Source organism: Lissotriton helveticus, chromosome 4_1 (genome assembly GCF_964261635.1).
Source record: "Lissotriton helveticus chromosome 4_1, aLisHel1.1, whole genome shotgun sequence".
NCBI classification, from domain to species: domain Eukaryota; kingdom Metazoa; phylum Chordata; class Amphibia; order Caudata; family Salamandridae; genus Lissotriton; species Lissotriton helveticus.
Genome location: NC_136063.1, coordinates 1,655,362,591 through 1,655,378,246, shown reverse-complemented (window position 1 = coordinate 1,655,378,246; position 15,656 = coordinate 1,655,362,591). Strand labels below are relative to the sequence as shown.

The following is a 15,656-nucleotide window of genomic DNA, read 5'->3' as shown; positions in this document are numbered from 1 at the left end:
ATGACGATTCATGGCTAGGAAACAATTGAAAGAGGGACAACAACCTACCGGCACTCCTGAGGTCACGCTGCACGCCCCTGCTCCCGCTCCTGGGTGGGGAACGCTGGCTGTCTCGCCGCCGCTGCTCCATCTTGGCGGCTGGAGACTACAGCTTCCAGTGAGCTTTGCGGGCACTTCCTGACTCCCGCCTTCTTTGCGCCCGGAGGCGCTACAAAGCAGGGTCGCTCCCTCGGTGGAGCGAGGGACAACAACCTACCGGCACTCCTGAGGTCACGCTGCACGCCCCTGCTCGCGCTCCTGGGTGGGGAACGCTGTCTGTCTCGCCGCCGCTGCTCCATCTTGGCGGCTGGAGACTACAGCTCCCAGTGAGCTTTGCGGGCACTTCCTGACTCCCGCCTTCTTTGCGCCCGGAGGCGCTAGAAAGCAGGGTCGCTCCCTCGGTGGAGCGAGGGACAACAACCTACCGGCACTCCTGAGGTCACGCTGCACGCCCTTGCTCCCGCTCCTGGGTGGGGAACGCTGTCTGTCTCGCCGCCGCTGCTCCATCTTGGCGGCTGGAGACTACAGCTCCCAGTGAGCTTTGCGGGCACTTCCTGACTCCCGCCTTCTTTGCGCCCGGAGGCGCTACAAAGCAGGGTCGCTCCCTCGGTGGAGCGAGGGACAACAACCTACCGGCACTCCTGAGGTCACGCTGCATGCCCCTGCTCCCGCTCCTGGGTGGGGAACGCTGTCTGTCTCGCCGCCGCTGCTCCATCTTGGCGGCTGGAGACTACAGCTCCCAGTGAGCTTTGCGGGCACTTCCTGACTCCCGCCTTCTTTGCGCCCGGAGGCGCTACAAAGCAGGGTCGCTCCCTCCGCGTCGCGGACGCACGCGGGCGATGCCGGGCGGAGCCAGGGCAGAGGGCGGGCCGTCTGTGGCCGTCCGGGGACGACGAGGGACGGGACGGGCCATTCCCCTTGGTTCCTTCGACCTTCCTGTAAACCTACTCAGGTACTGCATCTTGTGTATATGGAATTAGTATATGGTATTGAAGCCCCACACAGAAGTAACTAAACACGTACCACGGACGCACACAAGAGGATTATTGGAAACCCACGCTGGGCAGGATTAGAGTGATTCAGCGGGAGATAATAAGGAAAAAAAAAATGTCTAATCATCCCAACACACGTTCAGCTGGGAACAAATCCAACAAAAGAGTGACCCTTAAACAAACACGAGCGGAAACAAAGGAGGGTGCCCTCCTGAAGGGGAACAAACCCACAGCAATTGACTTAATGTTAAAGAAAGTCACGGGGGAAATAGAACGCATGGAACGGAGTTTATCCTCCTCACCTAACCTCAATGTTATCACCCAAACATCCACAATTGATCTATCAATAGTAGACAGCCCAAACACTCAGGGCAATATAACTCAATCTAACAATGATATAGAGGATGTCCCCTGTGCACAAACCCCGGGCCAAGAAAACTCTGAGTTAAATGAAACGACCCACCAGGAAAATAGGAAGCGACAGGAGAGGAGTAAAGGGCCCCAGAGACAGAGGAAAGCGTTAGTAAGAGACGATCCACCAATACGCACACAAGAGTTTATAACAGTAGAAAATAACTCCCAAGTAGAAACCCGTCCACCAGGGTGGATCGAGACCTTAATTGCAGATCTCAAAAAACAGCTAGAATCTTTTATCGTGGCACAATTAAAGCCTATTACAAGCAAGGTGGACAAAATAATGTGTGAGCTCTCTAAACAATCTAAGGCATTAGAGCACACACTGGTAAAAACTTCTACTGACCCAACTCAGACAACTGAGGCAGCCACTAATGACCATGCAAACACAAAGAGAGCGCAAAATAACAACTGTGTTAGTCACACTCAACACGCAATTGTCCAGATACACGACGCCCCAAAAACCGCTCAAAATCAAAAAGGGGGCTCTAATGACAATTCTAGAGGGGGACACAATCAAAGTGTGAAGAACATAAATAGTGAAAAAACCCTTTACAACCATTAATGCAATGGAGACAGGAAGACCGCCCTCAGAGGGAAAGTAATTACGATCACTGTTACACAGCCCCCGACACCTTTCATACTACTAATAATCACGCCCCACATATAGATCTTCCCCCCGAGGCAAGCCCATTTGTAATAGTGTTTGCAGGGGTAACTGAAATCAGGCCCACTGAGAGAGAATCACACCACCAATTACTCACCAAAATCTCCAAGTGGCTGAATATCCACAGACCCTTGAATAATGGGGAAAGAGGAGAGATAGAACACGTAAGAAGAGCTAACTGGATCGGGGGGAGAAAAAAAGATATGAGGGGACTGTATAGTTGCAAATTTTAGGGATCCCGGTCTGGTGGATCACATCCTGAAGAATTCTAACAGGAATCAAACCAGTACCATTTGTGCACTCCCACTTGGGTATTTTTACCCAAGGATTCGGAACATCAACCGTGTGGATGATGAGGGAGGGTGGATTTTTGGAAGACCACAACGTACACACAGGCCAAGACCAACTAGCCACCCCGAACAGTTCCTTCCTCCTCGAGATCACGCACATTGGAGAAATAGATTTGCCCCGATTCAATCACTTGAGGATATAGATTGACTCATTTCAAAAGAAAATAACACCGAAGTCTAGCGACTAGTGGATGCCTGGGCCCAGAAATAGGGGGTGAAAGTGGGAATGTGGAGAACACACAAACTGGGAGGCTAGACCAACTTTTGAGTCAGGGGGAAAACAAAGTAAATACCCAAGATACATTAATAGTGGGGGAGGAAGGAACAAATGAAATTCACACAGTAAGAGGTAAAGAGAATAGGGTGGGTCTGACCATCCTATCCTGGAACATTGCAGGGCTGGAAGCCAAATTGAAAAGTAAGGAGTGGTTAGAATTTATAAGGCGCTTTCATGTTATAGCGCTCCAAGAAACATGGGCACGGGATTCGGACCCTTGTCAATTGGAGGGCTATAAGTGTTTCTTTAGACCTGCCCAAGGGACAAATTCTGGAAGAGCAAAAGGAGGCCTGATAATATATGTAGATTTAGACCTAAAAGGCACCTGGTCATATCCAGACTGGATGTCAGACAATATACAAATAGTGACACTACAACTCCAGGGGGAAAGTCTCCTGTTTTTAAATTTCTATAATTCTGGGCCAGTGGAGGGGAACTTTCCAATATTAGCAGAGCTGGAGAACAGACTAAATGAGGAACTGGATCAAAGGACGAAGGGCCCAGCACCAACTGTCCTGTTGATGGGGGATTTCAATTGTCATCTATGCCCCAAGCTAGTCCCCCTATCCGCCGACTGGTCAGCATGCCCACTAGAAAAGGGTCCCCATTTTACACACAATAAAGAGGGTAAAACTCTGATGAAACTTTTAGACAATTTTGCGCTCACTCACGTCATGGATCTAGCTGCACTCAAAGTAGGGGAATCCCCAATACCCACATTCAAGGGAAAAGGTGGTGGGTCCATAATAGATTTTATAACGATCTCTGCTTGTGCCAGAGACCAGATCTTAAACACTAGAACAGAGTGGAGTCCCTTTAGCGATCACAACCCCATTTTAATAGAAATAAAATGTAAAGATGTAACCAGAAAAGATCCAGGGGTGATCCATGACACTGACATCCAACCAACAGACCAAGGGAGACGTTTAAGGTGGTCACTGATCAATCCTCAAGAGTTTTACATCAAACTAGTGGGCGAAGGGAGAGCCCACATAGAGACCTGCTTAGATCCCACAATAGAGGGGAGAGGAGTGGTAGAGGCTTTCGAATCTTTAACCAAAATTATAGAAGGATTATTGAAAACTAAGAAGCCCGTAAAACAGTCATCCTCTCCAAGATGGTTTGATTCTAACTGCTCCAGAGCGCTAAGAGACTTAAAGCAGAGCCTAAAAAAGACCCCAAGGGACAAGATTGAAATTATCCGTTGCAGACAGAATTACAAAACCCAGGTAAAGACAAGGAAAAGGGCCCTTCAAAAAGAAGTTTGGGCTGACCTAAGGGAGGCTGGTGAAAATAAGGACTATGCACAGTTCTGGAAAATTATAAATAGACCATGCTTCTATGACTCAAGCTCCCCAGTCATCAGCGTTAATATTTTACCAGAACAATGGATTGCTCATTTTAAATCTTTGTATAACCAACAGGAGGTTGACTCTGGTGAAGGAATATGGAGGGGACCAAGGGCAGAACGACTTGAATTATCCCTGGAGGAAGTCCTTAAAGCAATCTTAGGGCTGACAAGAAATAAAGCCCCAGGCCCGGATGGCACCCCCCCAGACTTATTCCTCAGTAACACCGAGTTATGGGCCCCAGTGGTAACAAGAGTACTGAATGCAGCAATCAAATCAGGCCTACCGAGATCATGGTCCACTGCGGTGATTGTCCCGATATATAAGAAAGGCTGTAGGGACAGCCCGCAGTGCTACAGACCCATTTCACTGATTGATGTTTCCGCCAAAGTACTCGGGAGGGCGCTCCTCAACCGCTTAATAGAATGGACTGACACCCACAACATCCTGGTGGATACCCAGTATGGGTTCAGATCAGGTAGGTCAACTAGTGACCAATGCCTCAACCTATACCTCCTCACGGCTAAGTACACCAAGACAACTGATGGGACCATATACATGGGGTTTATGGACTTAGCAGCTGCTTTCGATAATGTCAATAGAGCAAAACTTTGGTCACTCATGTCTAACTTGGGAATTGATTCGGATCTTATCAATATTTTGAGGGAGCTGCACTGGAGCACCACAGCCAAGGTCCGCTATAGTACGGGGGGGTGAGTACCGATCCCTTCCCGTGCTCTGGAGGGGTGAGGCAGGGGTGTATCCTGGCGCCGTTCCTGTTTTCCCTCTACATAAATGGACTGGAGAGTGCCCTGATAGCACTGGGAACTGACTGTCCTAGGGTGGGCTCGCGTCATCTGCCGGTACTCCTGTACGCTGATGACGCGGTCCTCCTAGGACGAACGGCAGTTGGCCTGCAGCTCTTAATTAAGGGTTTCTCTGACTTCATGAGGAATTTGGACCTCTCCTTTAACATGACAAAATCTTTCATCATGGTTGTGGGGAAGAAACCACAGAAGAAATTTGTGTTCAAACTAGGGGATCATGTCTTGGACACTGTCAAATCATTTCCGTACTTGGGCCTTTTATTTGATGAAAAACTCAAGTTCGCCCCTCTGATAGAGGAGAGGGCCAGGAGACTAGTCTTAGCTAACGGAGCTATACTAAATTTCGCCCGTCGTATGGGACGCTGGTCCCCAGAGCAGGTGATGACATTGTATAGGTCGATCAGCATCTCAAAGACTATCTATGGAGCTGAAGTGTGGGGTTTCAGTGATGCACAACTAATACAAAGAGAGGAAGATAAGTTCCTAAAAAAACTGCTAAAGCTTCCGTTGAACATCCCAGCAGCAATAACACATGAAGAGTTGGGTACCCCATACATAGCCGATCTGATCAGACTGAGACCTATACTGGCCTGGCTCAAAATTTGGTCAAACCCAAATGCGCAATTGACCAGACAGATCATCCAGGATTGCCTGATGAAAGAGAGATGGCTCCAAATCCCCTGGTTGAAATACATCAAAGACACATTGGGGGATATTGACGAGCAAAGGTTATTTCTGGACCCCTCTAGCGTGGACATACATTCCAGACATTTGGTACAAAAGCAACTACTGGAAAAATATGATAGTAGGAGGAGGGAGCTTGACTTTACTAAATCCTCGGTAGTTGCTCATTCGCTCGTTTGCAATGAAGTGGGCATGGAACCTTATCTCTTTTTAATGTACAGTCAACACGAGAGGTTTTTAATGACTCGTTTTAGGCTCAATCTGTTGCACCATATTTTAGCCGTTCCGTCTGGGTTCACTCAAACAATTGAGCAGAAGGGTGCCTGCGGCTGCGACAATAGGTCTCCGCAGGACACCCTTCATTTTTTATTACTGTGTTCTTTTTATAAAACACCGCGCCAAAGATTTTTAGTGGATGTTTTAAAGGACTCAAACATTATCCATGCTAAATCTGCTTTATTGTTTCTGCAAAGAGCCACTGAAATGCGTACTCTGTTTGCTACCATGAGTTTTCTGAAAATTGCTTTTAAACTAAGAAACACAAGAGGTTGATAAAGTTGGTGGGATAGGAAGGAAACTAGAAAGTCATTTGGAGCCTTGTGTCATATTTGTACTCTGATTTTATTATTCACAAAAATCCCTTTTTACGGCTCTGTTCTTGCAAAAAAAAATCGTTATGTCGTTCAGTATGTATTATGTGATCATGTATTATTATGTATTTTTATGATGGTTTTTTTACCTTCGAAATAAATAAAAGAACTGAACTGAAATTGAAAGAGTTTTCTGTAGTAGTCCACTTGAGAGTATATTTATAGTTGATTACATGCATGATTTGATGTAAATGCATGAGTGTTAGCAAGGGGTGCCATCTATAGAATACTTAAAAATATATATTTTTGAAGATAGAAAACACAAACATGAAAAATATTTTCTGACCGTTTTTACGTCCACGGACCATTCACAGAACAATGTAAGAGTGTCAATTATTCATGCAAGTATTTACATTGATTGAAAAGTTCAGCATGCATTCAGAAATCATTTTAAATTGTAAACTTAAAATTTTTTGTGTTGACTAAAGAAAAGGTCATTTTATACTTACATCTTAACATTTCCGTTCTGAAAGCAGCCATGTCTTTCTAATTTCTGAAGGTCCAATAAAAACATCGTTCTCACAGTCTTTTACAACTAAGGATTTCTTCCTACTGTTTAAGGTATAATTAATAAGAAGCTGAAGGTTAAAATCCTTCTGGTCTGGTTGTGCATGATTAATAGAGCAAAAAAATATTACCCACCATAATTCCACATTCTTATTTAACAAAATGTTCTGCACGTTTACAATTATTTGAAGAGCCAAATTCGTGTGATGTACCATTGAAGAGACATGCCTGTATTATTATATGTGTGCACATAGTTTTTTTTTTTATTTCAACAGATTTTATTAGCAAATGTTTTCATAAACTCGTATATAATTTGTTTCTATTTTAAATCATTTGTCTTTTTGGCTTATAGAATACATCACACAGGATGATCTGAGCAGAGAACACAGAACCTCATCTTGGACATTTTGACCATCTTTTACCCAGAGAGCTCTAAAGTAATGGAAACATTTATGTATGATGACTATAACAGTACCGATGATCCCCTTATTTTCCTTTGTGAGAAAGAGGAGCTCATGAAATTTGGATCTATTTTTGTCCCTGTTTCCTATTGCCTTGTGTTCATTTTGAGTCTCACTGGCAATGCTTTGATTCTGATTGTCATGGCAAAATGTGAAAAGATGGCAAGCGTCACTAATATTTTCATTCTGAACTTGATCCTTTCAGACATGCTCTTCTCTCTTTCATTGCCTTTCTGGGCGGTCTACCACTTCTCACACTGGATTTTTGGGGAAATCATGTGTAAAATCATCAGCTGGGTCTTCTTTTTGGGATTTTACAGCTCTGTCATGTTCTTGACTCTGATGACAATCGATCGTTACCTGGCTATTGTGCATGCCCTGTCCACCGCCAGGCATCACCGGATCCGCTATGCCACGGGTGCAAGCCTTGTCATCTGGTTCCTCAGCCTGGCAGCCAGTATCCCAGAATTTATTTTTTCAGGAGAAAGACAGAACTCCAACAATGACATATTATGTGAAGAATTATCATTCATGGAACATCATTACCATACTTGGAAACAAGTGTCATTTTATCAGCATTCCATAATGTTCTATCTGGTTCCCCTGGTCATTATTATCTTCTGCTACAGCCGAATAGTAATAACAATTAGAAAAAGCAGCCTACACAAAAAGTGTAGAGTAGTGAAGCTTGTTTTCTTCATCGTCTTGCTCTTTTTCCTTTGTTGGACACCCTATTATCTTATCACCTTTATATTGTACTGGCAAAATATACTTTCAGATTCTGCTTGTGACACCAGTGTGGATTATGCATACTATATTTGCCGAAGTATTGCCTATTTTCACTGTTGTGTTAACCCCTTGTTGTACACATTTTTAGGTACCAAATACAGGAAACATTTGTCATACCTAATTAAAAAAAAATGTTTACCTGTCAAGACTATACAGCAGCAAGATCTAAGCATGAGGATGAGTGCTTGAGTACCTTCAATGCTTTTCACCTAAAAAATAAAACGCAGAAGAGACTGTATACTACATAATGTATTACAAAATACCATCTATAAATGCAGCTGTGATGTAGTGGCTACAGCAGAACAAAGTGAACTCCACAGGCAGTGGCTATTTGAATGGCAAAACTATGAATTCATATCTAGAACTGTGAATTCTAACTCAAAGTTTATTTTACTGCCTGTTCTTTTCAGACTTCCAGGACTTTATGGTTTGCATGTTATACATATTATTTAAAGTTAAAGATTTGGGGAGCCCTGTGAGGTACTATTGCAAAACATTTTTTGTATGCTTTGTTTTTTGTCTATTACTTATTTCTGTTTGTGATATAAAATATTAGAACTGCATTTGCTCTGTTTGTTATTGCCTTTTTTCCAATCACACAATTGAAACATTCTATCCATCTCTTTTTCTGAGATGCTCCCAATGACTGCTTTTGTTAATTCTCAAGTGACAATCTTACAACCTTGGCATTATGAGGTGCTCTTAGGACCTTGTTGGTTACTCATATTTGTCCACTTAATGTTTGCATTAGCATACGTGTTGTTCTGCATTTTTTACTGCATTTATCATATGAAACCAACAAATAAATATGAGACTTGACCACCAAAGGTAGAGTAACGCCATACATTTTGGAAGATGGTTGCGCTTACAGGATACTCGTGAGGCACCAACAGTTATTGCAGCTGATGGTTGTCTTCTGCTGTTTTGGATCTTGGCATGGGGACACCAAGTCATATGGGGTGGTTCTCTGCCAATTTCATAACCTGGCTAACTGGGTTGAACAGAGGCATGAAAACAGCAGATCTACTGTTGTCACTCAGCTCTCCTCTGCATGCCTTAAAATGAAACTGGCTTAGTAGCGAGGTAGTAGTATGATGAGGCACCACCCATCAATCTATAAAGGAACTGAGTATCAACAATCTGAATGGAACTCGGTGGTAATTCTGGAGGTACCTGTGAACAAGCTCAGTTCCTCTATTGATGTTTCCGATAAATAAAGAAAAGAGATCAGACACACAATTTTCAAGTCTTGACTTTTGCAAAAGTGTAGTTTGGTCAGTGGATGTAGTTAGTTACCATTCTTCATATTTATAGATGTTAGGAATAAAAAAGCAAATAAAGTAGGCAGAAAACTAGGTAAACAATAATGCAAAACTTGGCATAAAAATATATTTTACTCCTTGTTCAAAAAACATATGAATTAAAAAGCGAATACACTTTATTATTCTACTTGAATTTTAAATGTGCAATGGGTGCTTTAAGGGGAAAGCTTGTTTGAAATTTGGTGGAGTTGGGTGCAGCCTGAGAGCAAGTCCCTTGGTTTCCTTGCAAATTAAAGTGCAAGTATTCAGTAGAGTCATACTACCATACTATACCAAAGAGTTTATTTAACCCCTTCACTGCGGGGTTTATTCCCCCGCTGTGCTGGGGGGAGGAGGGCGCGCACAGCGCCCCTATGCTCATGACGAGCTCAGCTCGTCATGAGCTATGGCGCTCCGGTGCTCATGACGAGCTGAGCTCGTCACAGGTGTAGTGACTCCCGTGGAACGCTCAGCACAGCAGGGGAATTCTCCCCGCACCTGAGCGTTCCACGGGCCATGACGAGCTGAGCTCGTCATGAGCACCGGAGCGCCGTGGCTCATGACGAGCTCAGCTCGTCATGAGCGTCGAAGGAGTTAATGTGCATGGCTACCACCAACGGCAGTGCCCTGCGCTACGAGGTCAGAAAACCAGGAGAAAGAACAGGCTAAGGCAATTCAAACAGCCATGTTTTCAAAGCCTTCCTAAAAGTAGGTTCAGAATCTACTTTCCGTAGATGGTAAGGCATAGCATTCCAGAAACCAGCCGTTCTCACTGCAAAGGCTTGCCTGCCCATCCTGGCTTTAGAGAAGAGGATATGGAGAAACATCTGAGAGTTGGAACGCAGGGTCCTGGACCGATGGTATTTCTGAAGCCTTTGTTTCAGATATCCTGGACCTTTATCTCTTATGGCTCTAAAAGCAAGAGACAATGCCTCGAAATCCATTCTCTTATTCACAGGGAGCCAGTGAAGGCTCCGCAGATGAGGGGAGATGTGGTGGCAAAGAGGCACATTTGTGATGAACCTGGCTGTGGCATTCTGGACTGTCTGCAGCCTACGAATAAGATAAGCTGGCAAACCTAAATATAAGCTGTTAGCATAGTCCAGCTAAGATGTAATAAGGGCATGGACTATAGTGGCTCGACAGTCCATAGGCAACAGATGAAGAAATCTTTGCAAGGTTTTGAGTTTCCAGAAACATGCTCAGGAAACTTGACCTATCTGAGCCTTGGCCGACAGTTTCGAGTCAAATTTTAAACCTAAATTCCTGGCTGAAGAGACAGAGGTAGAAGGGGGATTCAACTGCGATGGCTACCAGAGATCAGACGGTGGGGGTGCAGGTTGGTTAAAAAGCATCACTTCTGTTTTATCAGTATAAAATTTCAAGCAGTTGTCCGTCATCCAAGAGGAGATCTCCGTTAGAGGATGCCTGAAGCTGTCAAACACCGCCTTGGCAGTGTCTTTAAGGGAAAACACAAGCTGTGTATCATCAGCATAGGAAATAATTCTCACTCAACATCTTCCCACAATTAATGCCAAAGGAGCCAAATAGACATTAAACAGGGTAGGGCTAAGTGCTGAGCCCTGCAGGACTCCACATACCATGGAGCAAGAGGAGGAGACATGAGAGCGCAAAAAAACCTGCTGAGACCGCCCCTCCATAAAAGAGCAGAACCAGTTTAAGATGGTCCCCGAGATACCTAGCTGTGCCAGTCGGTCTATAAGAATTAAATGCGAGACTGTATCGAATGCTGCGGACAAGTCCAACAGCACAAGCATTGCACAGCAACCCTAGGGGTTCTCGGATGGTTTCCGCTACCTCCAACAGCGCAGTTTCAGTGCTTAGCCCACCCTAAAACCCGACTGGGAATCGTGAAGGAGATTATTGGATTCAGATAGTTGGAAAGCTGACCAATATTTTTGCAGGTGCGGGCAGTAGGGAAATAGGCCTATAGTTCTTGATTAAGGCAGTATGTGGGTCTTCCTTTTTCAGAATGGGCAGAACAAAGGCATTTTTCCAAACAGAGGGATAACTCCCTGAAGTCAAAGAAGCGTTCCAGATAACATTAAGGTGTAAATTACAAAATGGGGCCAGCTGGTTAAAAAACCTAGAAGGATCGAGTGGTGAGCCAGATTTAGTTCTAGCAAAGTCAAGGTTGGACAGAATGGTCAGAAATCAAACCAGTGACACAGGGAATCCACGGCCAGTGAGGAAGTTGTACAATCCTTTGAAGCCAGAAAGGAAGCATATATAGAGTGAACCTTCTCCTGGAAGAAGTTTGACAGATCTCTACATAAATCAACTGAGGGCCTGATGCATGATCAGGTGGTCTGAGGTTTCATAAAATCTTGCACGATCTTGAACAATTCCTTAGATGAATTATCCGACTCTTTAATATTGCATGGCTTGAAAATTCCTGATAGCCAGGCATTTAAGGGCATGGCATTTTTTTAGTGTGCTTCTATATGTACTCTTTGCCTCAGAATTATAGGTCTTTCGCCAATTGCGCTCCAGCTTTTTAAAAACGCTTTTCTCTAGATGAAGCTCCGGGGAGAACCAGAGGGCAGAAGGCTTTTTCCTGGCCAGTTTGACTATTTTCAAATGGGCAATAACATTTAGGGAGGAAGCAACCCACTCATTGAAGGAGGTTGCATCCATACTAGGATTACCTGTCAGCCGAAGAGTGGTGTTATGTAGGATGAGACCTAGGGACTCAGAGGACACTCTCTTCCAATTTCTCTTTTTCACTAACTCTGGTCTCAAGCTTTGTTTCCCACTACTTCTTAGCAGGTTGAACGGGACCAGCCGGTGGTCTGACCAAGGGAGAGGCAAAGGAGCCTCAACCTTAACTGAAGAGTTGTTTGAAAAGATAAGGTCCAACATATGACCTGCCCGATGAGTAGGGGCCGTAACCAGCTGAGTCAAGTTTAGTGCACCGAACATCTCAGTCACTTGGATTGCTAAGGCACAGCCCCCTTCATCCATGTGGACATTAAAATCCCCCAAAACCGTGAAGTTGGCATGTCTCAGCGAAAGATCAGCTATAATGTCACCCAATTTTAGAAGGTGGGCGACTACCGAATCCGGAGGTCGATAGACCACAGTGCCAGCAAAAGTATGCCCTGCTAAAATTTGAATAGAAAAGGACATGGCCTCAATTGACCCCACATTCTCAATTTTTTTGCATGCGAATGCCCATCCATCCCTAAAAATATTAGGTATACCTCCTCCCTGCCTATTATCCACACGGTTGATCATAGAGATCTTAAAGCCTGCGGGAAGCACAAGCACGATGTCTTGATAAGAAGTCTCTGTCAATCTACGTTTCTGTTAGAAACATAAGGTCCCAGTGATTGGACGCAATGGAAAGCCAAATGTCTTTCGAATGTTTAGGGAGTGATCTGCAATTTACCAAACAGGTTTTAATAGGGGACATCCCCTCATCCATATGGAGGAAAGGTGTATTAACATCAAATACCTCCGTCCCCTGGAACCTTTCCCGAACTCCAAACACATGTGAGCAGAATTTACATTGATAAAACTGTGCTTCATTTGCCAAACGGAAAACAGGGCAAATCCCTTAACTGCTTTCTAGTCCAGGAGATCATTACACCGGGGTCATTAGGGGCAGCGTGGATGGCCATGGCCACGTACCGGATGCGGACGGGCGCAGACGGACTTGCCTTAGGCAAGCCTTTGGCATGCCCGCGAAGTGTAATCCATAAATAGGGTGAGAGACCCAAGTCAACTAGAGCGCTAACAAAAATGGCACCCGAGAGAAGGCACTGTCTGAAGAGGAAAAATAGCTGCCAGTAAGCAGAGAGGAAGGAAGCAGAGGGGTTACAGCATCCTGCTGAGCAGCCATACTGCAGCCAAAGACACAGAAGAAAATACAATTTATTTTATCAGCAATAGGTAAGTTTAAAAACGAAAAATAACCTAAAAGATTTCAGGTCATTTAACATTTCTTAATCATTAAGATAGAAGCACGTCCGTGCTGCTAATGACAGCTTCAGAGAGAAAATCACCAGACTATCAACGTTAGCTTTAGTGATTGTTCCCCAGCCCAACTGACCTCCGCTGTGCGTCCGCGAAGCGTAGTCCATAAATAGGGGGAGAAACCCAAGTCAATTGCGCAACCAGAGCGCTAACAAAAATGGCGCCCGAGAGAAGGCACTCTCTGAAGAGGAAAAATGGCCGCCAGTAAGGCCAAGAGGAAGAAAGCAGAGGGGTTACAGCATCCTGCTGAGCATATAGCAAATAGTGAATTTTTACCTGGATTGACAGGCACATGTATGGTATATTTTATTCTGAACCTCCAGTGCATTAAAGACATCTGAACACATGCAACACTAATCACAACCAAACCAAGACAGGGCACTTGTCAATAGTTTTGTTGGGGGTGGCATTGATAAGGCAACTGCTAACTCTCATTCTGGATGCAGGGTTCTTCCAATATGTTCCTCATACTGGGAGAAGAGCACTTATCCCACCCAACCTATTTCTAATTCACTCCTTCCTTTGCCAGATCCAGTTCTAAATGTTATTTAAAAAAGTATTATTTCGCTTTATTACAGATTTTGGTATAACCCTTGTAACAGAAGACTCACAATCTTTCTAAAGTTGAATATGGTGGTAGTCAAAAACTAGTGATGATGTGTGGGCATATTAGAATTCATGAAGTGTCATAAGCATAATCATTTTGGTGCTGCATCTAATGAGACAGCAACTTCAGTTGTTCATTGTATCCATGTATTATTTATGCATGCTTTTCTCAAGTGAATTATATTTCTATACCTATGCTGTTATGGTTTTTCAGGATCAGACAAGGTCAAAAATGAAATTGTTCATAGACAGTAGTCATTATTTTGTCCCCTGTGCTCTAACCAGTATCAATTCATGATGATGATCTTATGTTCATGATGCATTTGTTATCTGTGATCAGTTACGCTATAACTAATATGGGACTCCACATATCTTCTTTGCTCTTGTAACAGGTGACTTACCAGGACCAAAGTGTAGCACCAATACAAAAACAACAAACTTACATGATCATTAGACTATGCACAGCAACACAAGCCCATGGCAGTTTTCACAAGATTAAAAACAATCACTCCGACACCAGATAAATGCTAAGAAGGAATATTGTGTAAATGAAATTTCTAGTTATGTCAGACATGACATTACTTAGGCTAGAATGAACTTCAACCATAACTTCAGAACACCTATTTATTCTAGTCATTACCATATGTAATGCATATATCCCATGTTGCAAATGTGTTCCACCCAGTTAGTGCACCAGGTCTTTTTGCTTTTTGATCACCAGTGGGTGAGGCTCACTACTCGAGTCTCGCTCTTGGTAATTTCATGGTAATTGAACTACTGTGCTTACCACCAGTGTCTGCATTTTAAGATGAGGCAGCTGTGACCCAGTATAGGTAAGGAGTATAAACATGTGCACACACCTGTGTGTCCATGGGGGCAGGTTTAACATGAGAGACTACAGTAGTGCATAGCCCGGTAGCTATACGCAGATGACAAGCTGGTGGCAGTTTTAAATGCAAATTTGACCTGTCAAAAAAAACTTTTGACAGTTCTTATCCTTATTTTTAAATATTATTCAGTCACCCATATGTTGGTGTTTTTGACCAGAAAGGCAGCGTGCATGATATTTAAAAATAGGACATGTATTAATTAATGTAGAACATGTCCTTAGAGTGAAAAACTAGTTTCAATTTTGCAAGGCTGGCTGCTTCCAGAAGGAGTCATTGGGCTACGATGCTACATTTACCAAATGCAAAATTCTGATTGGTGGCAGCTGGAGAAAACCTTCTTCCACTCATTTTAATGTCAGATTTTACATTACTTTGAAAACACCACTTTTAGAAAGTTTGCTTTTCCCCAACTAAAGTTTCTGGGTCATTTCTGTGAGTGGTCAGCTGCCTGGGCTGATGATGGCTCTCCCAGTGTTACATGTATATTAGGGCCAAACAGGAGACAAGGGGGCATGAGTGTAGAGGGTAGTTGGCCTTACTGAAAGGATGGCTGGGGAGGAACCAATGCCCTGCCCTGATTACACTTCCACCAACACACGTAATGGAACCTGACACCAGGCCTGCCCTGTTTTTGTTTCACTAGCCAGACTGCAACAAAACCAAGAGGAAGGGGGGGAACTGACCAGAACCAGTTTTAGGGTTAGAAAAATGGGTGTCTCCCATAAACATGGCATCCCCAGAACCTGAAAGGTGAGCAAGACCCTGGACAGAGACAGCAGCAACACCATAGGTGCTGGAAGGACAAACCACCAGATGCCCTGATGGATTAAGGACTCGGCTGGATTTATTTGTTG

The 15,656-nt window shown here is 44.0% G+C and overlaps 1 protein-coding gene across 2 annotated transcripts in view; it reads left to right on the top strand.

Annotated features, from left to right (window-relative positions):
* LOC144827637 (C-C chemokine receptor type 4-like) overlaps window positions 1-8,572 on the top strand; it is a 206,706-nt gene extending 198,134 nt beyond the window's left edge. For both annotated transcript variants that reach the window (XM_078685882.1, XM_078685883.1), the window contains one exon: window positions 7,109-8,572. In XM_078685882.1, the coding sequence (XP_078542008.1) occupies window positions 7,197-8,195 (999 nt within the window). In that variant the 5' untranslated portion in view covers window positions 7,109-7,196 and the 3' untranslated portion in view covers window positions 8,196-8,572. The remainder of the gene's footprint in view (window positions 1-7,108) is intronic.
* Window positions 8,573-15,656: the final 7,084 nt, after the last annotated feature.